The sequence below is a fragment of the Bufo gargarizans genome, chromosome 3 (genome assembly GCF_014858855.1).
Source record: "Bufo gargarizans isolate SCDJY-AF-19 chromosome 3, ASM1485885v1, whole genome shotgun sequence".
In the NCBI taxonomy this organism is placed as follows: Eukaryota; Metazoa; Chordata; class Amphibia; order Anura; family Bufonidae; genus Bufo; species Bufo gargarizans.
The window spans coordinates 387,926,853-387,953,841 of NC_058082.1; the positions used below are offsets into that span (position 1 = coordinate 387,926,853).

The following is a 26,989-nucleotide window of genomic DNA, read 5'->3' on the forward strand; positions in this document are numbered from 1 at the left end:
GAATCTGGGGTCCCTGACCAATGGTTCATAGACACCAGGTTCACACAATTGCCTGTGTATTTCCTGTATATACCGAGAGGTGTCCATAACCACGATCCCACCACCCTTGTCCGCAGACTTGATGGTGAGATCGGGGTTACTGGACAAACTCTCAAGCGCAGACATTTCCTGTGCCGTGATATTTGGTTTAGTGAAAATTTCACCTTGGGTTCTTTTTCTTAGTATGGCAACATCTCTTTTGACCGCCTCTATAAAGCACTCTAGGGCATGCGAATTAACAAGAGGAAAAAAATCACTTTTTAAATGCAAACCAAACTGTTGTATCGTCAATTGATCATCAGAATAATCAGTCTCATTAGTGTTCATGGCACCAGGGGAACTGGAGTCGAACCACACCCTCAGTTTTAAATTCCTGAAGAGGCGGTTCAAGTCCAGTTCCAACTGGAACCAATCAGGTTTAGCCTGTGGACAGAATGACAGTCCTTTGTTCAGAACTTTCAATTCATAATCAGTCAATGAATAAGATGAAATGTTTATCACCACATTCGACTCTACTTCTTCTTTGTTATATTCATCTGTCTGGAGTTGTTGGGAGGTGTCCGACACAGGAGATCTGGGAAAAACCAGGGCACAGAGATTAATGAGGACCAACAACTCCAGACAGATGAATATAACAAAGAAGAAGTAGAGTCGAATGTGGTGATAAACATTTCATCTTATTCATTGACTGATTATGAATTGAAAGTTCTGAACAAAGGACTGTCATTCTGTCCACAGGCTAAACCTGATTGGTTCCAGTTGGAACTGGACTTGAACCGCCTCTTCAGGAATTTAAAACTGAGGGTGTGGTTCGACTCCAGTTCCCCTGGTGCCATGAACACTAATGAGACTGATTATTCTGATGATCAATTGACGTTACAACAGTTTGGTTTGCATTTAAAAAGTGATTTTTTTTCCTCTTGTTAATTTGCATGCCCTAGAGTGCTTTATAGAGGCGGTCAAAAGAGATGTTGCCATACTAAGAAAAAGAACCCAAGGTGAAATTTTCACTAAACCAAATATCACGGCACAGGAAATGTCTGCGCTTGAGAGTTTGTCCAGTAACCCCGATCTCACCATCAAGTCTGCGGACAAGGGTGGTGGGATCGTGGTTATGGACACCTCTCGGTATATACAGGAAATACACAGGCAATTGTGTGAACCTGGTGTCTATGAACCATTGGTCAGGGACCCCAGATTCGATATTGCCAGGAAAATTGATGCACATTTAACAGCCGCAGTACAGGATGGGACCATTGATAAACAACTTAAAGAGTTTTTGGTGGTGAAGTCTCCGGTTACACCCACTATATATGTATTACCAAAGATACATAAAAGGTTGGTCGACCCTCCAGGACGGCCAATAATTTCGGGCAGGAATTCGATTCTGTCGAACATAAATGTTTTTTTGGACAAAATACTTAGGGAGTACGCGATGGGTGCTAAATCATACATTAGGGACACCGGAGACTTCATCACCAAGATTAAAGGAACGAGGGTTCCGAAAGGGGCGATTTTGGCATCTTTTGACATAGTGTCATTATACACGTCTATTAACCATGAAAAGGGACTGTCGGCTGTGGCTGAGATGTTACAACATTCGGATTATTCCGCCCCAGCACGACAGTTTGTATTGACATTGATGAAGCTGTCTTTGAGGAACAATTACTTTGAGTTCCAGGGACAGTTTTATTTGCAAACGATGGGCGCGGCGATGGGGTCCAACGCCGCGCCCACCTATGCAAATATTTTTGTGCGGTCATTTGAGGAACGTCTCGTCTATGTATCTCCCCACTTCAACCAAGTTTTGACGTGGTGGAGGTACATAGATGACATTTTCCTCATTTGGGGTGGCACCATGGATCAGCTGATGGACTTTCACGTATTTTTGAACTCTCTAGATAGGGAGATCCAATTTACGTTAACGGCATCGGCTGACCGGGTGCAGTACCTAGATACACAGGTATATATTGAGGATGATCAGCTGCATATGGATTTGAATATTAAATCCACGGATAAGAATACATTATTGCATTTTACAAGTGGTCACCCACGGAGGATGGTGGACTCTCTACCGTTCAGTCAGTTACTCCGGGTACGGAGAATAGTTGATAAGGAAGAGAACATGAATTTGGCAATGAATAAGATGGAACAAGCCTTTGTTGATAGGGGTTACCCTAGAAGGTTAGTGAAAAAACATGCGGACAGAGCTAGAGAAACTTCAAGAGAGGAGCTGTTGGCCCCCAAACAAAGACAGGCGAATGACAGATTGCCGTTTATATCATCATATAATGAGTTGAGCCCTAATATTGAAAATATAGTGAGGCGCCATTGGGGGCTACTGAGTAGTGGACACCCGAATATTGCAGCCTTTAAGAATCCGCCTATGATGGCATACAAAAGAGCAGGGAACATTAGGGACAAGGTTGTACACTCCAGAGTACCTGAAAAGGGACAATTAAGACAGACGTTTCTGAAGACAAGGCGCACGGGCTCCTTCCCGTGTCTTGGATGTGTGAACTGCAAACTGATGGTGAAAGGATCAGGGTTTACACATCCAGACACGGGAGAGATCTTTAACATAAGGCATTATCTCACCTGTGATTCGTCATGGGTGATATATGTACTGTGGTGTCCTTGCAAAAGGCTATATGTCGGTGAAACGACATGTGATTTAAAGACCAGGTTGAATAACCATAGACAGTCCATCAGGAGTAAAAGAACTGATTTGCCTGTATCGAAACATTTTGTAGAGAAAAATCACAAGGAGAGTGACTTGAGATTTATGGTCATTGACCACGTTAAACCTTTGGTGAGAGGAGGGGATCGATTAAATATATTAAAGAAAATTGAGCTCAGGTGGATTTTTCGACTAGATACTTTGAAACCAAAAGGGCTAAACGTTGAATTTAGGGTAACGGGAGAAATGGTCAGTTAATCTCAAGTTCACAGTCCTGTGATTTGATGTGTATCGCATACTGTATATAGTGAATTAATAGAAGCTATGGTCATGTTCATGTTATACATGTGGCTTAATTGTCTGTAGGCATTGTTTAAAATGTTATGTTGACTGTTGCCTATATCGGATTATAAGTTTGGAGAAGAACTATGGGAAAACAGAGTTGTAATATTTTGCCCAGATGAATGCCCTAATGTAAGATGGCGGTTATAGACCAGTGATGTGGCTCGGTGCGACTGGCGCAGCCTAGTGTCGCACGCAGTGCGTGCGGGGATGGTGCTGGGGCGGCCGATCGAGCGTCATCATGTGGGACTCCGCCTAGATGTGACGCAGGGTGGTTATGTACGGCGTCACGAGGGAAGAAGGATTGACACATGCGCAGTGGGGAGTAGCAGACGCGGAACAGTGGCGCGAGCCTCCATACAAGTGAAGACGCCTTTCCCGATATTTCTCTCCATAACTTGCTCTGAGAAGGTATTACAGTCATGATTTTAATTGCACTGTTCACTTTATTATATGCACCTGTACGCAATTATGAGGATTTCAATGAAATATATTTTTTTTAAATTTCACCTACATGTATTTAGGATAGATTGGTATCCATGTTAACTTTAGGAATTGACCACATGAGTTGTAGCTTACCCCCAAGGGGAGTGCACTGCTATTGCATTGGTTGTTGAATCAATTAGGCACTAAGTGATGATGTATTTATATATGCACATATGCACTTTTTATGTTCACTTGACTTGAAAAAGGTTCTGAGAGAGAACCGAAACGTTGTCTCTGCTGACATGTGTGAATAAATTGCACATTTTTCTACTTTAAGGAGTGCCGCAGTTTTTTCTGTGTTATATTGCTGGTCCTGGATCGAGGGATCACTGCGGGCACCGCTACAGCTTCAGCTGCATACTAAGGAGTGCTGCCTGACCTTTTGTTATGGATATATGGATATATATATATATATATATATATATATATACACATATACACACACACAGATGTAGAACTATGTATAGAAAATGTGTATAAAAAAGGTAATTTAAAGAGAAATAAAAAAATAAAAAAGGAGTTTTTTTATATATCCTCTCTCTTTATTTAGAGGTTTATTTCAAAGGCCTCATTGAGCCCGTACGGATTGAGACTATTAAGTTTGAAGATCCAATACATCTCCCGACGTCTGATATATTGGACGTCTGTTTGGAGATGTACTGGAATGAGTTCAATGGGTGTTATCGTGAACCCTACAGTATTACCATCATGGTGTTCTGCCGCATGTCTAGAAACGCTATGTTTCATGTATCTTTTCCGGATTTTTGAGCGATGTGTATTGAAACGTTTACGTAATTTTTGTATTGTGCGGCCTATATATTGTAGGTGACAGGGGCATTCTAATAGATAAGTAACATAGTCAGAGTTACAGGTCAGGTGATGTTGAATTTGGAATACTTCCCCAGTGCTCATGCTATGGAAAGATGATCGTTGGTTAATGCTATTGCAGCAAAGGCATCTTAGGTGACCACATTTGAAACTTCCTTTGGGGGCCTCAGTATCAAAATCATTGTTGGCAGAATGTGTTAATGGTCTCATTTTGCTCGGAGCTAGAATGTTTTTCAGAGTTTTCGCTCTTCTATATGTAAATTTGGGGTTCTCCGGAATGATTTGGCTGAGTATGGGATCCCTTTTGAGGATATGCCAGTGTTTCCCCAAAGTATCTTTAATGGCATTGTGATTTTGGTTATAAGTTGTAATGAAATTATAACAGTATAAGTTGGGATCATTTTTATCCTCTCTTTTTTGGGGTGGGGCTAGGCTTTCTGATTGAGTCAGCTTATTCGCTTTTTCTCTGGCACCTGCAATGATGCTACTGGGGTACCTTTTTTGGTTGAACCGGGATGTCAAACTTAATAGTCTCAATCCGTACGGGCTCAATGAGGCCTTTGAAATAAACCTCTAAATAAAGAGAAAGGATATTTAAAGAGAAAGGATATATAAAAAAACTTTTTTTTTTTATTATATATTTTTTTATTATTATTATTTATTACTCTTTAAATTACATTTTTTTATACACATTTTCTATACATAGTTCTACATCTGTATATATATATATATATATATATATATATATATATATATATATACATTTATATATATAAATATTTATCACTATTTTTCATGGTCTATACTTGAGATACAGATTCAATCTTTTCCCCCCTCCCCCCTTTTTATATATATACACGTTTATATATATTTACTTATACATTTTTATCTTTTTATCTTATATGTTTTTATATATTTACAGAATAGGTCTTTTATTTGTATACATTTTATAATATCTCATAATCAGTGGCTAATATATACTAAATATTTCTCTACACATAACATATATAGAGTGCTCAGACCGGGTTGAAATTACCTTTTTAACCGAAGATATAGGTTGAGTACCAAATATGATAGATTGCTACAGCTCAGGAATCAACTCTGTGTCTATGAAGCCGTGCTGAAAGACGACAGGTCACATGACCGCACTATACGATCATGTGACACCCCCTGCTCTGGATTTCGGCTGCCAGCTCAGAGTGTCTATGTGACCATGCGCCGGCAGGGGGATCGCAACATCACTGCTACTTCCGCCCGGCTAGATGCCAGCAGCGTGAAGACAGCATATACTTCCGGATTCCCGAGTCATGTGACGCTTGTAATAGCGATCACATGACCGGGAACTGAATCTTATCTTTATGTTTATTTTCGCAATCAGCAGCAAATTTTAATAAAACAAGGAAGCGATCAAAGCCACTAAACTGTATACATTTTGTCACTAACTTAATGTTATGTATGATTTGTACACCCATATGGTTTGGATGACACCTGAGGATAGCTCCTCCCATAAGGGGTGTCACCCAGGTGCATCCTTTGGCGTTTTTTTTTAAAGAATTTATCTATAAATATGTTCTTGCCACAATACCCACTATATGTTTGTGAAACCTGATGAAGGGGAACCTTTGATCCCCGAAACGCGTTGTTTCTGAATAAAAGAAGAATACATCTATAAGACTGCTTCCACTAAGTGATTTCGCGCCGATGCAGAACCTCTTTCCTCGCCCAAAGGAAATTGGCAATCCAGAGTCAAATGCTGTGCCCCTATTAAAAATTCAAACCTTAGGGCCTGCCCCAGTTGTCTCCTTGGCAATCAATGGGGGGGAGCCTATCCCCTTTTTGATTGACACTGGAGCAGCCAAAACGGTTATTCGCAGCAAACATGTAAAAAGATCCCTCATGTCTAAGGATAGTATTCCATGTGTAGGAGTAGATGGTAATGAGATTCCTACTCCTCTCACAAAGCCAATACAAATTGCATTTGCCCCAAACCAACAAATGCTAAGCCGTCTCTTAGTCAGTGACACCGCCCCTGTTAATTTGCTAGGAGCAGATTTGTTGCAGAGAATATATGCGCAGATAACATATCTTCCTGATTGTACTGTGAAGTTACAAGGCAAACTAGGAGAAGAGGATATATGTCTCTTAGCAGCCTGTGATTATAATCCATTTCACATCTACGTATCTACATTCTCTGAAGAGGGCGTGTCCCTTCTGCTGCAACAATTACCTGCACATCTGTGGGCCTCCGGACCTACAGATGTTGGCCATTTATCTGTCCCTCCAATGATGATAGAACGTAAACCTGGTGCTCCTTTACCTCGGAAGGCACAATATCCCCTTAGTATACAACAAACGGATGCCATCACCAAAATAGTACAGGATTTTGTCAGTAATGGGGTACTAATTGAAACCACCTCTCCATGTAACACTCCCTTGTACCCCATTAAGAAAAGGGGGGAAAAAGGTCAGCCAGTGCAGTATAGAATGGTACATGATCTTAGGGCTGTTAATGAGGCTACAGTTTTTAATACCCCTGTGGTACCAAACCCACATACATTGTTGGCACAGATTCCACACAGTGCTACCCATTTCACTGTGGTGGATCTTGCAAATGCATTTTTCTCAGTTCCGTTACATCCAGATATCTTTTTGCTGTCACACATGACAGGAAGCAATACACCTGGACGGTCTTACCACAAGGTGCCCATAATTCCCCCAGTATGTACAGTACTGCCTTAGCCCAGGTTTTAGCAGATTGGCCCATTCCATCTGAAGTTGTCTTACTTCAATATATAGATGACTTACTTCTTTGCTGCCTGGGAGAGGAGATGTGTAAACAAACCTCGTTGTCTCTTCTCACCTTCCTGGCTGCAAATGGCTGTAAAGCTTCCCGCAAGGAGCTTCAATTTTGTTGTACCACTGTCACCTTTCTAGGGCACTGTATATCTGCTGGGATTAGACATCTCACCCCAGACCGTATAACTGCAGTTGAACAAATTACTTTGCCTACTACTGTGGGGGCTCTGAGAATTTATTTGGGTCTAAGTCTCATACTGTAGGCCTTGGATCAGAAATGCCTCTGCTCTTTTGCAACCCTTGTATGATTGTCTCACCTCTCTTCCTTTTTCATTGACAGATAAGGCCGTGGAGAACTTTCATACATTAAAATTAGTCATCAGTTCGACACCAGCATTGGGTCTACCGGACTACAATAAAGATTTCAGACTTTATTGCACTGAATGTCTTGGCCATGCTTCAGGTGTTCTCACACAAGCTAGGGCTGGCCAACAGCGTCCAGTGGCGTATTACTCTGCCAGACTCGATCCAGTGGCTAGAGGAGCGCCATCTTGTGTCCGTGCGGTAGTGGCTGTACAACTCATGCTTGACAAGAGCTCTGAGATTGTGCTCAATTATCCAATCACTGTTTTTGTCCCTCATGATATCTTGGCCATTCTCACACAAGTACAGCCTAAATACCTGTCCACTGCCAGACACCTTAGACTGGAATGTGCACTACTTATGCCACCAAATGTCACCATCAAAAGGTGCACAACTTTGAATCCAGCTACTCTGCTGCCTCTGGAGGGGGTAGGGAGTAGTAGTATGAGTCATCTAGCCGAATATCTTCCTGACCTGGAAGATAAACACGACTGTCTCCAATTAATGTCCCAAGAGACAGCAGGGTTTGATCACGTGGTAGATACTCCCTTAGGAAACCCAGATTTAGAGCTCTTTGTGGATGGATCGCGGTATGGTGTCCAGGGGAAGTTTTATACTGGGTATGCAGTTGTCACTCAGCACGATACGATCAAAGCGGAATCACTGCCCTCTCACATGTCTGCACAGGAAGCTGAACTTAAGGCTTTGGCAGAGGCCTGCAGGTATGCGGAGGGAAAAACTGCAAACATCTATACAGATTCCAGGTATGCTTTTGGGATCACCCATGATTATGGTCCAATTTGGAAGGCTAGAGACTTCCTTACAGCAAATGGCAAGCCAATTAAAAATGGCAAAGGGGTGAAAGCCCTAATGGACGCTCTGCTGTTGCCAACAAGGGTGGCCATTATGAAAATTAAAGGCCATTCGTCAGGAAAAACTCTTGAAGCTCGAGGAAATCATCGAGCTGATCTGGCAGCAAAAGCTGCTGCACAGAAACCCAGAGATGATCCTGTAGGGATAGCAGCAGTACAAGAGCAAATTTCCCTGCCTGTCAACTATGAAACATTTAAAACCTTACAGTCTCAAGCAACCAAAGAGGAAAAGGCAGTATGGATAGAGAAAGGAGCTGTGATGACCCCGAAAGGAACATGGCAACTTAGAGGAAAGCTGTGTTTGCCCCGTGCTTTGTTCCCAGTCACAGCCCAGGCCACTCATGGGAATACTCACCTGTCCAAAACTGCCATGACTCTGTCACTGGTATGCCCCAGGATTCAGTGTAACTGCAGCCAAATTCACTCAGGCTTGTATGATTTGTGCACATCACAACATAGGAAGGACGGTAAAAACACCTTTGAGGCACACTCCCAGGCCCGATTTCCCCTTCCAAAGACTGCAAATAGATTACATCCAACTACCCAAAGTGGGGACCCTAGAATACGTCTTGGTATGTGTAGATCTGTTTTCAGGGTGGCCAGAGGCCTATCCTGTGGCCAAAGCCACTGCACAAAACACAGCCAAGAAACTTCTGAATGAGATAGTTTGCCGGTATGGGGTCCCAGAGACAATTGAGAGTGACCGAGGTTCTCACTTTACAGGGGAGGTCATGGGAGCCCTGGGTATTGAACAAGCCTTCCATACTGCGTATCACCCACAAAGCAGCGGTAGAGTAGAGCGACTCAACGGCACAATTAAATCAAAAATACAGAAGGCCATGGCTGAACTGAAAAAGCCATGGACAGAGTGTCTACCCTTGGCACTTTTCTCCATTCGGTATACACCTAACCGGAAGACAGGCCTGAGCCCATATGAAGTACTCTTTGGGAATGCCCCTAGACTAGGACTCTATTTTCCACAACAACTCCAGATGCAGCATAATAGTCTTTCAAAGTACGTTATCTGTCTTACAAACAGACCGTCTAATGTGTATTCCCAAGTTTTTGCTTCTCTTCCAGATCCAGACAGCATAGAGGCAACTCATTCTCTACAACCAGGAGATTGGGTAGTGGTGAAACGACACGTGCGGAAAGTTCTAGAACCACGATTTGAGGGTCCACATCAAGTACTGTTAACCACCGCCACTGCTGTCAAGTTGGAAGGAAAGCCTAATTGGGTCCACGCATCACACTGCAAAAAAGTACCAGAACCTCAAGTGCTGGAATGACTGCAAGGGCCGTAATATTTTTTTATGTCTTACTATTCGTTTTATATTGTACAGGGGAAAATGCAGTCAGATCAAGTCCCAAATTCCATATTTAGAACAATATTAATACAAGGGAATCAGAATACAATTACATCTCCTACAGATTCACCCATGATTGACAAAATGGCCTTAGAGACAGGGTTTTCAGACACAAATGTATGGCTAGAATGGATCCGCTATACGGTTCTTTCCCAGAAGCGATCCAATTGCATAGCATGTGCTGCAGCTCGACCTCATTTGGGTACGGTACCTTTCCCTTTGAGTGAGGTTACCGATCCTGAGGGTTTCAAGTGTATCCTTAAGATGTACACTGAAACCATTCCCAGTAATGACACCTCCCGCTGCAGGACATTAGAATTACTCTATCCTATTGTTCATGATAAAGATCATATGGGTTTCGGTATAACGCCATACCCTGGAAATTATACCTGTTTCAATCGTAACCATACAGGCAAAAACATTGGTGTTTTCCCTCCAGGATATTGTTCCTATAACATCTATCTAAATGAGACAAGTAGCGACTCTGATGCTTACCCTGACAAATGGTTTGTCCACCAAGGTTATCAACATTCGGATATCTGGTGGTTGTGTGGAGACATGAAGCTCCGACCCAGGATACGAATGGAATGGATTGGCCAATGTACCTTGATTAAGGTGCTGATGCCATTTGTTCTATTTTCGACTCTTGAGTGGGAGCAAGTCAGTACGCAAGCCAATGTCCGGTCAAGGCTAAGGAGGTCACTCCCTACATCTTTTGATTCTCATGTATACATAGATGCTATAGGAGTCCCTAGAGGAGTTCCTGATGAATTCAAGGCTAGAAACCAGATAGCTGCTGGTTTCGAATCAATACTTCCCACAATTGGCGTAAATAAAAATGTAGGATGGATTAACTATTTGTATTATAATCAACAGAGATTCGTAAATTATACCCGAGATGCAGTAAAAGGAATATCGGAACAACTGAGCTCTTCATCGGTGATGGCGTTACAGAATCGACTGGCCCTCGACATGATCCTAGCAGAAAAAGGAGGAGTCTGCAAGATGATCGGAAGTTCCTGCTGCACCTTCATTCCGAACAACACTGCCCCTGACGGAAGCATCACAAAGGCTTTGAATGGACTGACTTCGTTATCAAATGAACTAGAGGAAAACTCTGGAATCAACAACCCCATTTAATTCATGGCTAGAACAGTGGTTTGGGAACTGGTCTAATGTGTTAGCCAATATGTTAATGACACTGGTGGTAGTACTTGTGTGATTCCTTGTTTTAGAAAAATTGTTTTTAAAATGTTCAATTCAACCACATCTGCAACAACCATGTACATGCATTGTGAAACTGACAAACCTAAAGATTATTTGGAGAACCTCTTTGAGGAACGCGATTCCGTCCTAAAACAAATGAAATCTTGTTGATAGTTGCGGAATAAATAGAACCAGATGAAGGCAAACCCGAAAGGGAGTTGGGGGGATCTGGTGAAGCAATAAGGAAAGTCCAGCTCTTCGCCGTTTAGGGCGCTGGGAGAGTACCTCACATTGCTTATTCATCTTGTATCCATTTACCGCAAAAAGGAGGGATTTGTGAGAGACAAGATTTGATTTCTCCTGTAGTACATATTTGTCTCCACTAGATGGCAAAAACTCAATTAGGAGCCTCATGTACATTTTCTTTGTCTCAGATCATTAGTGAAAGAAAGGAGGAGTTAAGTTGCTATCTTTCAAATGTGCCAATCAACTCAGGAATAGAGTTAGTAAACCACTTCCTTTTTGTCACAGAGCCAATAAACTTTCATGCTAGGACCACCCTTTTGTCTACCTCATGTTGCCTATATAAGAGTATGTAACTGTAATAAAGAGATATATATTTTTTCCATGATACCAGCCTGCATTGGTCTCAAAGAGAAAGCTGTATGAGCTCATACTTATAATTCTAGTTGATTTGGAGCCACACAAAAGAAGAAGTTGTGTCGTAGAATTTGCGACGACAGGAGCATCTGGTCGCAAGTTAGACCACGGTCCAGCTTTGGCCTTTCTATTCATTGATCTCACACTGATCCCCTGCAGCCTTAGGACCATCTCCAAGCACCTGTTCTTGACCACATAAGAGCACATAAGAACTTCGCATTGGTCAAATTTGAGGCCGAATGGTCACAATGGGCAAACTTATACCCAAAATACATAAGTTTGGAATTGGGTTGAATCTGGCTGGCCTTACTATCTCAGTGTGTGCTGCACGGACAGCGAGTGACAATTTGTATGACACACAAATAAACACTTGATTAACACCAAAACTCTCTGCCTTTCGTTTTTGTCTTTGTTTTTGTCTTTGTTTTTGTCATGGTTCACAATTTCTATGATTCACAATCTCTGTTACCTGTTGTTTTTTCACGATTCCCCCCCCCCCCGTATACTATGGTGAATGTTCGACAAGGGGCGTTACCCTCCCTTACGCAAGGTCCTTTTCTACTAAAATACTAGGGTGGTAGTTGCCACCTTCAGCATAACCACAACTGCACCACAAAGCAGATATTTTATTGTGTGACCCTGAAGATTATGCTTCATGGTACAACATTCTTATAAATTTGCGCAATATGACCCTTGTATAGTTTTGTATTATACTGTAGCGTATGGTTCTCTTATGCACTGTAACCCATGCACTGTCTTGTCTTTTTCTGAAAAACTCTTCAATAAAAACGTATTGAACGATAAATATCAACTTAAAGCTGAAATCTGAACTTTGAGCGTGCTAGGTTTTAAACCTAGAGCAAAACCTTTCTGAAGGAAATCTAGTATGTAACCTACTGATTGTTTTTCGGTTCCTGGGCGAGTCTGGGATAACCAGGGTGAAAACCTTTTCCATATTTTAGCGTATATGGCAGAGGTTTCAGGTTTACGACACTGTTGTAGAGTTGAAATTACCTTATCCGAGAGTCCCTTCTTTCTCAGGGTCTGCCTCTCAGGATCCAGGCAGTCAATCTCAGTTTGTTGAGATTGATTTTCCAGCGGGCCCTGTAATAACAGGTCTTACCTGTATGGAAGGGGAAACGGATCTCTGATCAACATTTCTCTTAAGATGGGTACCATGCTCTCTTGAGTCAGTCTGGCGCTATTAGGATCAGAGCCGTAGAGCTGGATCTCATCTTTTTCAAGAGAGTCATGATCAGGAGCAATGGGGGAAAGGCGTATGCTAGGTGCATATCCCACTCCTGAGCCAGGGCATCCACTGCCACAGGATTTCCACTGGGGATTAAAGAAAAGAAACAGTCCAGCTGTGAATTTCCCTTTGATGCGAAGAGATCCAGCTCTGGCAGGTCCCATTTCTGGCAGATCTGTTGGAATACTTGTCTGTTCAGACTTCATTCTCCCGAGTCGATTCTGTGACTGCTTCTAGTCTGCCCTGGAGTTTTGGGATCCTTTCAGGTGAGTTGCTGAAATGGACCGGACTTTCTGCTCTGCCCATCAGAAAATTTGCTCCGCTAGACCCTGAAGCAACAGGCATCTGGTGCCGCTTTGTCTTTTCAGATAACACACTGTCCTGACATGCTGCCCCTGGAGAAGGTGCTCAGCTGCTTTCAAATGTTTTTAGCACCGCCCTTTAATTCCCTGTAGTTTGAGGACCTTAGCCTGTCCTGAAAGGACCATGTGCCCTGGGAAAATCTCTTTTACATGCCCCCCCCCCCCCCCAGCCTCTGAGACTTGTGTCCGTAGTGACAGTCATGGCTGGAGTCATAATCCAGGGAACCCCTTTCTCCAAGTTTTCGGTAGTTATCCACCAGGATAGAGAATTCAATACCCTGTATGGCAGCTTTACTTTGAGGTTGAGGGAGTGGTGGTCTCTGCCCCAAGCTCTCAATACTTTTTACCGAAGGGGCAATCGAAATACAGGAGGTCATTAGCCCCAGGATCTGCATCGCCTCTCTTGTATGAGTAGGACTTATTCTTCTTGAATAACTCGACCTTCCTTTTTACGTTGACCTGTTTCCGCATGGGAAGAAATGAACATTGTGTCACTGTGTCGAGAAGAGTAACCAGAAACTCTTCATGCCCGGTAGAAGGTCTGATTTTTTGTAATTTATGATCCACCCCAGGTCTTTGAATAGAGACAATGTTTGATAGATGTCTCCCTCCAGCTTCTGTACTGAATCTGCGATGAGCAGGAAGTCGTCCAGGTAGGGTACAATTGTAATTTGACTCTGACAAAGATGAGCCATGATTTCCGACACCACCTTTGTAAATAGACGTGGAGCGGCTTAAATCCCGAATGGCAAGCACTAGAATTGGAGAATCTTCCCATTGCTTTTGATTGAGAACCTTAGGTACTTTTGATGTTGTTGATGTATGGGGATGTGATAATATGCATCCTTGAGATCTAATGTGCAAAGAAGAGCCCCTGGGGTGATCAATGGAGTTGTGGACTTTACCGATTCCATTTCAAATCTGTAAAAAGTCACCCACTTGTTTAGAAATTTCAAATTGACTATGGTCCTCACCGATCCATCGGCCTTTTTTTTTTTTTACAAAAGAACAGTCTTGAGTAATGACCCTTTAACTGTTGAGAGGGAGGGACTTGTTTAATAGCTCCAAGGTCTAGTCATTTTTGCACGTCTGGGTAATCCCTTTCCAGTTTCGCCAGAAATGTCGCAGTCTCCCCTCCACTGGCCTGGCATCATTGCTTCCCTGTGTTAGTATTGAGGTTGAAGAGGAACCCCCTTCCTTTCCCCCCTTTGGGGTAGCTCCATCTACCCGATTTCCCTTTTCCTCTATAAGACCTGGTCTGACTTTGACTAGAGGCCTTACGAAAGGGCTGCAGTTTCTTTGTCTTTTCCTCAGGGAACCTTTTTTTATTAGCTATTGCATTCTGTAAGATTGAGTCGAGGACTGGGCCGAACACAAAGGAACCTGTGATGGGTATAGCACAGAGTCTATTTTTAGATGCTATATCTTCAAACCAAGATTTTAGCCAGAGGGCACGTCTGGCAGTGTTTGCCTGAGACTGAGTTTTGGCTGTGAATCTAATAGATTCCGCTGAGGCGCCTACTAGAAACCCTGAAGCCATTTTTAATAGGGGAAGTGACTCCAGGATGTCCTCTCTAGAGGTCTTAGCTCTGAGATGGTCCTCCAGCTGATTGACTCATAGTACTAAGGCTCTAGATACGGAGGTGGCTGCAATATTTGTATTTATTGTCGCCCCTGCTGACTCCCAGGACCTCTTCAGTAAGCTGTTCAATTTTTTTCGATCCGTGGGATCCCTCAGCTGTGACAAATCCTCAAACGGAATCGAGGTCTTTTTCACCACTTTTGCCACCTGGATATCCACTTTTAGGATCTCGTCCCAAAGTTTAGTGTCCATAGGATCAAACAGCAGTCTACTTTTGAATTCCCTGGGCATATAGAGCTTCTTTTCTCCCTCAGCCCACTCCTCTGTAATGAGGTCTTTTAGGTTTTTATTCAGGCCGCCAAACATCTCATCTTCAACCGAGCGTGCCTGTTCTTCCTCCTCAATAGTCATGGTTTGTCTTATAGCGGTGGGGAGGGGGTGTAAATACTCAGATGAAAAGAATATTCTGTTCCTCCAGAGGATAGGAAGCTGAGACTTCATCTTCCATCACGTCCGAGCAGTATAACCCTTCCTCTTCAGAGTCAGTGTCCTGCAGAATTCTGGGCTGTTTAGGAGGGGGTGAGGGGAAGATGGCACCAGATCCGGGGTCTGGCGAGAACTTGCCGCCTACACCTCTTCCTTCAAAATAGCTCTCAATTCTGAAAGTAGAGACGACCGCTCCTCTAAGAATTATTGATAAGCATTCTGGGCATACTTTTTCCCCTTCTTTTTTCGGGTCTCCATGAGACTTGTGCCCTGACTCCTTTCCAGTCTAAAGGGAAACGGAGAACAGACTTCTATTTAGTGTTAAAGAGCCATCAAGATCCCTTATTTAGCCAAGGAAGGGAATCTACTTACAGAAACCTGGACGGGAGAGTTTGAACAAGCCTCCTGCTTGGCAGAAGCCTGGACCTTCATGATGCAACCTCCACAGGTTGTCGTCAGGGACTTAAGTAGGTTTCACCCATTTTTTTATTTTTATTTTTCTTACCGGTCCGCTCGTCGCCGCGTAGCTTCGCCTCCTCCTGCTCTTCACGGGGGACTCATTCCTAGGAAGAGTCAACGCCCAAACATGCGAGACCTCATTGTTCCTGAGGTCTCCAGCATGCGATGCGGGCCGCCATCTTGCTTCCAGTGACGCTTTGGAACTTCCAGTCACGTGAGCGCACCGGCAATCCCAGCGTAGCGTGCGCAGGGGAGCGCAAGAGCCGCTGCTGAGCCCAGAGCTCCCGGAGGAGAAGCAGCATCGGCGTCCCCACTCCCACATGGCTATCCGAATGTAGCAGGTACGGGGACAAACCAGGGGACCACTTCCCAGAGGGGTGCTGGTTTTGGGGGCTGCACGAGTCTGAAGAGGAGAGGCAGGAGAACCCCCCAACCAGACTCACCCCTTCACCTAATCTGTCCCTATAGTCGGGACATCTCTCTCCCTAAAATAGGAAAATCAGATTTTCTTTTTGTTTTATTCAGTTAATTTACCATATTTTTCCAGGACGTCCTCCATGACAGCACCCATGAAGAATGTCCTTTTGGTCACTGTTGGGATAGGAAGAGATGGAGATTAAAAGGCCCCTTCCCACCCCCTCTCTCCAGTGTTCTTCCTGTCCCTAAGGGGATAGGGGGGAGAGAGACGTCCCGACTATAGGGACAGATTAGGTGAAGGGGGGAGTCTGGTTGGGAAGGTAGGGGGGGGGGGTTCTCCTTAGATATCTGTGGGAGATATAGAAAGTATAGCACTAGTTTGATCAGCTCATTCCATTTGTCTCAGACTTCAAAATAGAAATTCAGGTTTTCAATGAATGCAAAAGGGTAACCTTATTCAGATATCCACTTCATCCCTAACCTCACCACAGTGTTTAACCCAGCCCTAACTCATCTCTTCAACTTATCACTAACCTCTGGTGTCTTCCCCTCTGCTTTTAAACATGCTACCATTACACCCATCCTCAAAAAGCCTTCACTTGACCCATCTTCTTTGTCCAGTTATCGCCCCATATCACTTCTTCTGTTTGCCTCAAAGCTGCTTGAACATGTCCATTCAGAAACGGTCCTCTCCTCCTGCTCCCTCTTTGACCGCCTAAATCTGGCTTCCGACCCCACCACTCGACTGAGACTCCCCTCACCAAAGTCACCAATGACCTACTAACAGACAAAACCAAGAAACAATATTCTGTCCACCTTCTCCTTGACCTGTCCTCTGCCTTTGACACTGTTGACCACTCCCTTCTGTTGCAAACTCATCTCTTGGCATCACTGACCTGGCCCTCTCCTGGATCACATCATACCTCACAGAATGGACGTTTTGAGTCTCCCACTCCCGCACCACCTCCTCGTCTCATTCCCTCTCTGTTGGTGTCCCACAAAGCTCTGTCTTAGGACACCTGCTCTTCTCCATCTACACCCTCTCCTGGGACAGCTCATAGAGTCCCATGGCTTTTAGTATCACTCTTATGCTGACAACACACAAATCTACCTCTCTGGTCCAGACATCACCACCTTACTATCAAGAATCCCACAATGTCTATCTTCTATATCATCCTTCTTCGCCTTTCGCTTTCTAAAACATAACATGGATAAAACAGAATTCATCATCTTTCCCCCATCTTGCTCAACCCCCCCAACAGAACTATCCATCATGATCAATGGCTGCACACTCTACCCAGTCAACCAAGTCCGCTGCCTTGGAGTGACCTTGGATTCTGCCCTTTCCTTCCAACCGCACATCCAAGCCCTTTCCACCACCTGCTGCCTCCAACTCAAAAATGTCCCACATCCACGCTTTCCTCGACTTTGAATCAGCGAAAAATGCTTGTACATGCCCTCATCATCTCCCGCCTAGACTACTGCAACATTCTCATCTGTGGCCTCCCATCTAGCACTTTCGGACCCCTCCAATCTATCCTCAACTCTGCTGCCCGACTAATCCACCTCTCACCCTATTACTCCTCTGCCAATCCCTTCACTGGCTCCCCATTGCCCAGCGAATTAACTTCAAAGTACTAACAAATACATACAAGGCCGTCCACAACCTATCCCCTCCCTACATCTCTGAGCCATTTTCCAGATACATCCCCACATGCACTCTCCGATCCTCACAAGACCTCCTCTTATCACCTCTTTCCACAATCGCCTCCAGGATTTCTCCAGTGCTTCCCCATACTCTGGAACTCGCTACCCCAACATATCAGACTCTCACCAACAATGGATTCCTTCAAAATATACCTGAAAACCCACATCTTCAGACAAGCCTACAACCAGTGACCCTGCTGCCTCTATACCTCCATGACCAGCTTCACCCTCACCTACTGTATCCTTCTCTCATACCATGTACATTGTAAGCCCTCTCTCTTTCTGTACAAGACTGTTTGTAACTAGTCTTGTTTATGATTAGTGCAATTGTCTGTATTATGTATGTATACCCCTTTTCATATGTACAGCGCTATGGATTATTATTATTACTACCTGAGATGGGAATCATCTATGACAAAAACTTCTTAAATATGTCACCAAACACATGTAACCTATAGGAGCATTCAGTGTAAAACTCCTTTAGATCTACAGAACATGCATATGAACGATGCATATGGGCGATTAAAACAAGTTATATTTTACCTGCTCCGTTGCTGTTGGACAGTAACATACTAACACTACTGTTGTCAAAATATTGATCAAAAGTCCTATTATGGTGATAAGATTTGGTGCAATCCATGAAGGGACCTTTCCAACCAACCATTCCCAAAATCCTTGCATTAACGGTTCCAGAAGAGATTTCCCACAGCTTTTATAACGATGCTCTTCCAACCTCTTTAACTGGTGTCGGTTAAGAGGTGCTGTTGGCAATTCCACAAGCTTACTTAAAACACATGTTGTTTTGGAGACACGCTCACAGTGTGAAGAAACCTCTGAGTGGATTTCTCCACATCTTTTTCTTGATAATCTTTGTCCACTCATGGAGTTTATTTTCAAACCAAAATCCAAAGAAATCTAGAGGGAAAACAAAATAAAAGGGACATATTTATAACGTTTAATATAGTAAGAAATGTGTGTAAATTTATTATGCAGCAAAACAGGGGCTGCCAATTTTTTGCTGCATATTTGGGCCATTTTCCAAAGTATTTTTAAGACTAAGACGCAGCCAATGTTTAGACAACAGAAAATTAGAAACAAGTACAAAAAGTAATACATTTCAAGGTTGGATAGTATAATTAATATAAATACAATTTAAATCATACCTGTAATAGTATATAAAATGAATAAGAATAATAGCATTAACGCCTTAAAGGCTATGTACACCTTCGGAGTAGATTTTTTTAATGGTTGGATTTAACTTATTTTTGGCTTAAAATCATATTTTCAATTGGCCTTGATTGAAATATTGAGCTGCTCAGTCACAAAGGGTTAACTGTTTTTCTAACTGTGTGACTGGTACTTTCACTTTGTGCCCCATATCTAATTACCCTAATTTCTAAACTGCTGAGGGGTCAAACACTTATTTATGCCACATTCTTATCAGTAAGATAAGAATTGAGTTTTAATGAGGGTTTATGATGCGAGAGATCACAGATAAGAAGTCCATCTGCTCCTCAGATGACTGAAAGGACAAAAATCCACAGACAGCTAGTAGAGCATGTCAGTTCTGCACATAAAGTATTCCATATTGTTAATAAAAACCAATTGAATTTTTTTTTAGCTCAAAATAAGTATAATGCAATAATACAAAATAATTTTTTTTTACCCCAAAGGTATATTTTGTACATAGCCTTTAAGGCTACTTTCACACTAGCGGCAGCCTTCTCTAGCAGACTGTTCCGGCGGGGTAACAGCATGCCGGATCCGTGCTGCCGGAAGTCCGCTCCGGCCACATTGACTATAATGGTGGAGGGACGGAGGCAGCCGCAGCACGGCAAACATGCCGAGAGGCGGCCGGAATAAAACTATGACATGCTTTAAACACTCATATTTCCGGATTGGTTCTGTTCTAGTTTGAAAGCTAAAAATCTAAGCTTTTAGACAAGAACCACAGCATTATCTCCACTACATCGGTAGGTATAGCATGGGTTGAGCGAAGCAAGCTTTAGAGCAGTGTTTTCCAACCAGTGTGCCTCCAGCTGTTACAAAACTACAACTCCCAGCATGCCCGCAAAGCCAAAGGCTGTCTGGGCATGCTGGGAGTTGTAGTTTTGCAACAGCTGGAGGCACGCTGGTTGGGAAACACTGCTTTAGAGCCACAATCCGAAGTTGCTTCACTCCTAAATCCGTTTCAAAGCTGTACTGAGATCCGTCCCAGTATAGCATTAAAATGTAGGTGCTCTGGCAAGGCACAGTGAGTTTCTTATTTGAAACTTGAAAAATAAAATATATGCACAAAACCCCAAACTGGCCCACACAGGAGGTTAATAAATATGAAATTGTAAAAGGTAGCAGAACTAAATTAAAAACCATGTAAAAAAAAAAAAAAAAAAAAAGAAGAGGGATGTGGAGTGACCCCAAGGAAATTATCTACATAATTGAGTGTAAGAATTTGAGAAGACCATAAGGTCCATTTCTGAATTGCGGATGAAAATATCCATTTCTTTTAATAGGAGTGAGAAAAATGTGGAATGCAGATGAAAGGTATCTGTATTTTGAGTAGGGCTGCAGCTAACGATTATTTGAATAATCGATTAGTTGCCGATTAATTTCTACGATTAATCGATTAATCGGGAAAAACGACAAAATTACAAAACAGAGGTTTATATGATCTTACTTGAAAAATTATGTTCAAAGGCCATATTAAAACAAATTGTGGACGACACTTATGGGGGATCTGTGGACGACACTTATGGGGGATCTGTGGACGACACTTATGGGGGATCTGTGGACGACACTTATGGGGGGATCTGTGGACGACACTTATGGGGGGATCTGTGGACGACACTTATGGGGGGATCTGTGGACGACACTTATGGGGGGATCTGTGGACGACACTTATGGGGGGATCTGTGGACGACACTTATGGGGGGATCTGTGGACGACACTTATGGGGGGGATCTGTGGACGACACTTATGGGGGGATCTGTGGACGACACTTATGGGGGGATCTGTGGACGACACTTATGGGGGGATCTGTGGACGACACTTATGGGGGGATCTGTGGACGACACTTATGGGGGGATCTGTGGACGACACTTATGGGGGGATCTGTGGACGACACTTATGGGGGGATCTGTGGACGACACTTATGGGGGGATCTGTGGACGACACTTATGGGGGGATCTGTGGACGACACTTATGGGGGGATCTGTGGACGACACTTATGGGGGGATCTGTGGACGACACTTATGGGGGGGATCTGTGGACGACACTTATGGGGGGGATCTGTGGACGACACTTATGGGGGGGATCTGTGGACGACACTATTATGGGGGATCTGTGGACGACACTATTATGGGGGATCTGTGGACGACACTATTATGGGGGATCTGTGGACGACACTATTATGGGGGATCTGTGCACGACACTATTATGGGGGATCTGTGGACGACACTATTATGGGGGATCTGTGGACGACACTTATGGGGGATCTGTGGACGGCGTAGTTATGGAGAGGGGGATATGTGCACTGTTATGGGCATAACAGTGCACAGATCCCTTTCCTCATAACAGTGGACAGACCCCCCTTCCCATAGCAGTGCCATACACAGACCCCCCTTCCCCCTAACAGCCCCGGCGCTTGCATCTTTATTTTACCTTTTTACAATGACGCTCCCGCTCCTGTAAGAGCCAGGCAGAGCGGACGGCGGCGTAACGTCACTCAATCACGTGACGCGCCTGCTCCGCCCACTTCATGAATGAAGGAGGCGGAGCAGGCGTGTCACGTGAGTGAGTGACGTTACGCCGCCGTCCGCTCTGCCTGGCTGTTACAGGAGCGGGAGCGTCATTGTAAAAAGGTAAAATAAAGATGCAGCGCCCGCCCGCCCGTCCGAATAGCAACGAATCGGCGATTATTCGATAACTGGATTCGTCGACAACGAATCCAGTTATCGAATATAATCGATTACATCGATTAATCGTTGCAGCCCTAATTTTGAGGATGGAAATATGGATAAGTCACATGAATGAATCTTACTGCTGTGTTTCCTGGGTTTATAGACACCCTACACCTAGTCCTAATCTTTGGCCTGACATACAACAGGGTTCAGGCATAAAAGAGCGCCATGTGCATTTGAGGCCCAATGTGGTGATTTACAGTAAAGTTTTTGTAAACAATTGCAGAGGCCATGGGGTGAAATAAATGTTTTGAAACTACACCCTTCAAATTACTTAAAACTGATTTTAGAAACTTTGTTCATCCATAGGAATTAAAGCAAAATGGAGGTGAAATTTTAAAACAGCAAAGCAAACCTCAATATTTATTATCCCGATTCTGCAGTTTACAGAAACATCCCATACATGCTGCTGTATGGCTCAAAAGGCAAGGAGCACCATTCGGTTTTTGGAAGGCAGATTTTGCTATAATGGTTTTTGGACATCACAACACATTTGAAGAGACTCTGAGGTACCTTTACAGTGGAAACCTCGATAACGTTACCAAATTTGGAAACTGCAACTCAAGGAATTTATTGAGGGTTGTCAGTAGTTCTTTGCTCCACAGGTGTTTCAAAGGTGTTTCAAGAACTGTGAAGGTGAAAAGCTTCTCAGTGATCGCATAGACACATGCGGCAGTGCCGGCTGCGTTTTCTCTCGCTCCCTGCAATATATCGGTACCTTGTTTCCGGGCAGCCAGAGCACGCCACACAGTATGAGTGTCGAGATCACGATGGACATAAATGTAGCATCACTGGATTCATGCGATGCAGCAATCAATGAAGGAAGAGTGGACGTGGGGATATTTTTTACACAGTGCTATAGTGAAAACAGCACACAATTCATAAGCATAAAAGCTCTGGAATCAGAAGAGCATTAACTTGGCAGAAAAGGAAATGCACCTGTTTTGGACTGTTCACTCCCTAAAATCCTATGTTGCCCAAAATAGAGTCCCCAGAGGGCTCCGGGTGTACAAAGAAGTGTCCCAGTTCAATGACTATCCTATTTTTGTGGAACAATGGAAGTCTATACACCTCGAATACTCCTTTAACTTAATGTGACTGGTGTTGTCTCGGAATGAGAAGGAATATAACAGTTATCATGGAGTTGAATAAAGTTAAAAACTACTTGAAAATGAGACCCACAGAAAACATCTAATACCGATACAAGTAGTCATAAAAGAGAGCAAGAAAGAAATTCTTGCGAGACAAAAATGATTTTGACAGCAACCACATGTTTGATTGGAAACCTACCAGACAACGATAAAATGATAGAGGCCGGTGCAGGAGAAATAAGCGAATGCGCTATTATTGGACCGCTGAATCCGATCCAAGTACTTCTGAGGAATATAACAGCGCCAGAGCAAATATGCACGAAGAACAAGCAGCGAGTCAGGAATAGGGTTGGACGATATCAAAAATATTCCCACGATAACGATAAGAAATTTATTGCGATAACTATATATATATCGTGATAAATGCGGCGTTATACTGTATGGGGGCAGCCACAAGGCGGCGTTATACTGTATGGGGGCAGCCACAAGGCGGCGTTATACTGTATGGGGGCAGCCACAAGGCGGCGTTATACTGTATGGGGGCAGCCACAAGGCGGCGTTATACTGTATGGGGGCAGCCACAAGGAGGCGTTACACTGTATGGGGGCAGCCACAAGGAGGCGTTACACTGTATGGGGGCAGCCACAAGGAGACCTTACACTGTATGGGGGCAGCCACAAGGAGACCTTACACTGTATGGGGGCAGCCACAAGGAGACCTTACACTGTATGGGGGCAGCCACAAGGAGACCTTACACTGTATGGGGGCAGCCACAAGGAGACCTTACACTGTATGGGGGCAGCCACAAGGAGACCTTACACTGTATGGGGGCAGCCACAAGGAGACCTTACACTGTATGGGGGCAGCCACAAGGAGACCTTACACTGTATGGGGGCAGCCACAAGGAGACCTTACACTGTATGGGGGCAGCCACAAGGAGACCTTACACTGTATGGGGGCAGCCACAAGGAGACCTTACACTGTATGGGGGCAGCCACAAGGAGACCTTACACTGTATGGGGGCAGCCACAAGGAGACCTTACACTGTATGGGGGCAGCCACAAGGAGACCTTACACTGTATGGGGGCAGCCACAAGGAGACCTTACACTGTATGGGGGCAGCCACAAGGAGACCTTACACTGTATGGGGGCAGCCACAAGGAGACCTTACACTGTATGGGGGCAGCCACAAGGAGACCTTACACTGTATGGGGGCAGCCACAAGGAGACCTTACACTGTATGGGGGCAGCCACAAGGAGACCTTACACTGTATGGGGGCAGCCACAAGGAGACCTTACACTGTATGGGGGCAGCCACAAGGAGACCTTACACTGTATGGGGGCAGCCACAAGGAGACCTTACACTGTATGGGGGGCAGCCACAAGGAGACCTTACACTGTATGGGGGGCAGCCACAAGGAGACCTTACACTGTATGGGGGCAGCCACAAGGAGACCTTACACTGTATGGGGGCAGCCACAAGGAGACGTTATACTGTATGGGGGCAGCTAGTCAGCCACAAGGAGACATGAATTGTATTAATCATAGGTGGCAGTGGCCACAGGGTCCCCCTCCCATCACTGGTGGCAGTGGGGCCCCCCTCCCTCCCCAGTATTAATCATTGGAGGCCACAGGGTCGTCGTCCCCATCATTGGTGGCAGTGGGCCCCTCTCCCTCCCCAGTATTAATCATTGGAGGCCACAGGGTCGTCCCCCATCATTGGTGGCAGTGGGCAGTTCTGATCGGAGTCCCAGCAGTGTAATGCTGGGGCTCCGATCGGTTACCATGGCAGCCAGGAAGCTACTAAATCCCTGGCTGCCATGGTATGTTAGTGAGCAGCATTATACTCACGTGCGCCGTGGCCGCTGGGCGCTCCTTCTTCTGTCTGTGCGGCGCATTGCTAATGCTTATACCATTAGCAATGCACCGCACAGACCTATGAGAAGGAGCGCCCAGCGGCCACGGCGCACGTGAGCATAATGCTGCTCACTAACATACCATGGCAGCCAGGGCTTCAGTAGCTTCCTGGCTGCCATGGTAAACGATCGGAGCCCCAGCATTACACTGCTGGGACTCCGATCAGAACTGCCCACTGCCACCAATGCAGGGACTTAAGAACATTCCCGGCACCCGACCTCTGAGAGGACGCTGTGATCACATGAGGGGTTAATTGCGCGGATCACAGAGTCCTCTCAGAGGTCGGGTGCCGGGAATGCGAGTCACAGAATTCCTTCCCTCCCTCACGCTGGCTGAATTGTAAATGTACTGTATGGTTCATGCTGGGGCGGGCGGCCGCAGATTTAGAAGCGGTCAGCGCACATGACCGCTTCTATGACGTCACGAAATACCGCGGTATTTAGTAAACGGCGATATCGCCTTTTTTTAATACCGCGGTATATCGTGATACCGGTATATCGCCCAACCCTAGTCAGGACGCAGCAATACAGCAATCCCCTTTAGGAGAGGCACTCAAAGGGGGAGCACAAGACGCAAGACCGCACAAGGGCAGATACAAGAGGAAGCAAGTGGCGTGGAGATGGTACTAGATGTGGGTGAGCTAAATCATCTCCCATTGGGACATAATCTGGTAAATTTAACAGACATTGTTCTGGACAGTGACTGTCTCTCATTATTATCCAAAGGTCTTTATTATGGACTGGTATCAGAATTTAATGTCGCAAATTTTGAATTAGACATGTTTAGAGCTATAAGGAAACCGAATTTGAACAAAAAATTTCAAACATACAAACGTAATAGAACAGAACATGCGCAAACAACACAATCCATATCCATAGGTCCTTTGGGCTTTTATTTGGGACATGAGGTGGAGGAGCAGGATAGAAAGGTAGTTCTCACGCTGCTAGATCTACAGAATAGTGGGGATTCAGAGGTACAGGAACGCACACAGGAATTAGAACCCTTCACACAAGAGATTAAATCCACATTCACTCCCCCCTTGTCGGCTGGAGGTTGTTTGAATCTATATTTCATAAACAGGTTTTGAAAGAAACCAAGGCTTTGATATACCCACAGATTAAATCCAACCTTAGTGCGGGTGAGCACAAGGCATTGGATTGGCTTGGGAATTGCAAGCAGATCATTATCAAACCAGCCGACAAGGGGGGCAATGTGGTAGTGATGTATAAGACATGTTATATGCAAGAGGCAAACAGACAACTCAGGGACATTAAAACCTATGTTCCCCTCACCTCAGACCCCACCATGAAGTATCAGCAACAACTCAAAACATTATTGTGGAAGTATGTGGACAGAGGCTTTTTGACCAAAACGCATAGCCGAGAAACTCTATCCCTAGTTACCCATCAAACCAGTGTGGTATATAGTACCCAAGATCCACAAGTCGTTGGTAGACCCACCTGGACGCCCCATAGTGTCGGGGAACGGTTCGTTGACCGAACCCATCCCAATATTTGGATTGGACGTTGCATCCAGTGTTGAAAGGGGTCCCTTCATATTTGGAAGATACCACCGACTTTTTGGAGACCTTGGGAGATGAACAATGGCAAGACGGCTTTTACATAGCCGCGGTAGATGTGGAGAGCCTATACACCAGGATTCCACATGAACTGGGGATAGAGAGACAATCCCGGATCTCTTGCGCAAGATAAATAAAAGTGACTTGCATATTGATTTTGTCACAGAGTCTCTGTCATTCATACTGACACATAATGCTTTCAGTTTTAACCAAGAATGGTTCAAACAATTGTCACGTACAGCAATGGGGACACCGGACTCATGCACCTTCGCCAATTTATATTTGGCTATTTTTGAAGAGAGGTACATTTACACTGTCCAGAATCCATTCATACGATCTATCAAGGTTTTTCTAAGATATATTGATGATATATTCATTGTCTGGACCGGTGAAGAACATATGTTTAGTGCATTTGTGGATTATTTGAATGATGTAAATAATATGAATATGCGGTTCACCAGCACTTGTAGTGCGGAGGAACTGGATTTCCTTGATGTCAAAATAAGGGTTAAGTTGAATCCTACCATCTACAGAAAAACAAC

At 44.3% G+C, this 26,989-nt stretch overlaps 1 protein-coding gene across 1 annotated transcript in view; it reads right to left on the reverse strand.

The window, feature by feature from the left end:
• Positions 1-26,989, reverse strand: part of CEPT1 (choline/ethanolamine phosphotransferase 1) — a 295,146-nt gene that overhangs the window by 215,482 nt on the left and 52,675 nt on the right. Inside the window, exon 2 of the mRNA XM_044288220.1 lies at positions 18,445-18,816. Within this exon, the coding sequence (XP_044144155.1) occupies positions 18,445-18,783 (339 nt within the window). The 5' untranslated portion in view covers positions 18,784-18,816. The remainder of the gene's footprint in view (positions 1-18,444; positions 18,817-26,989) is intronic.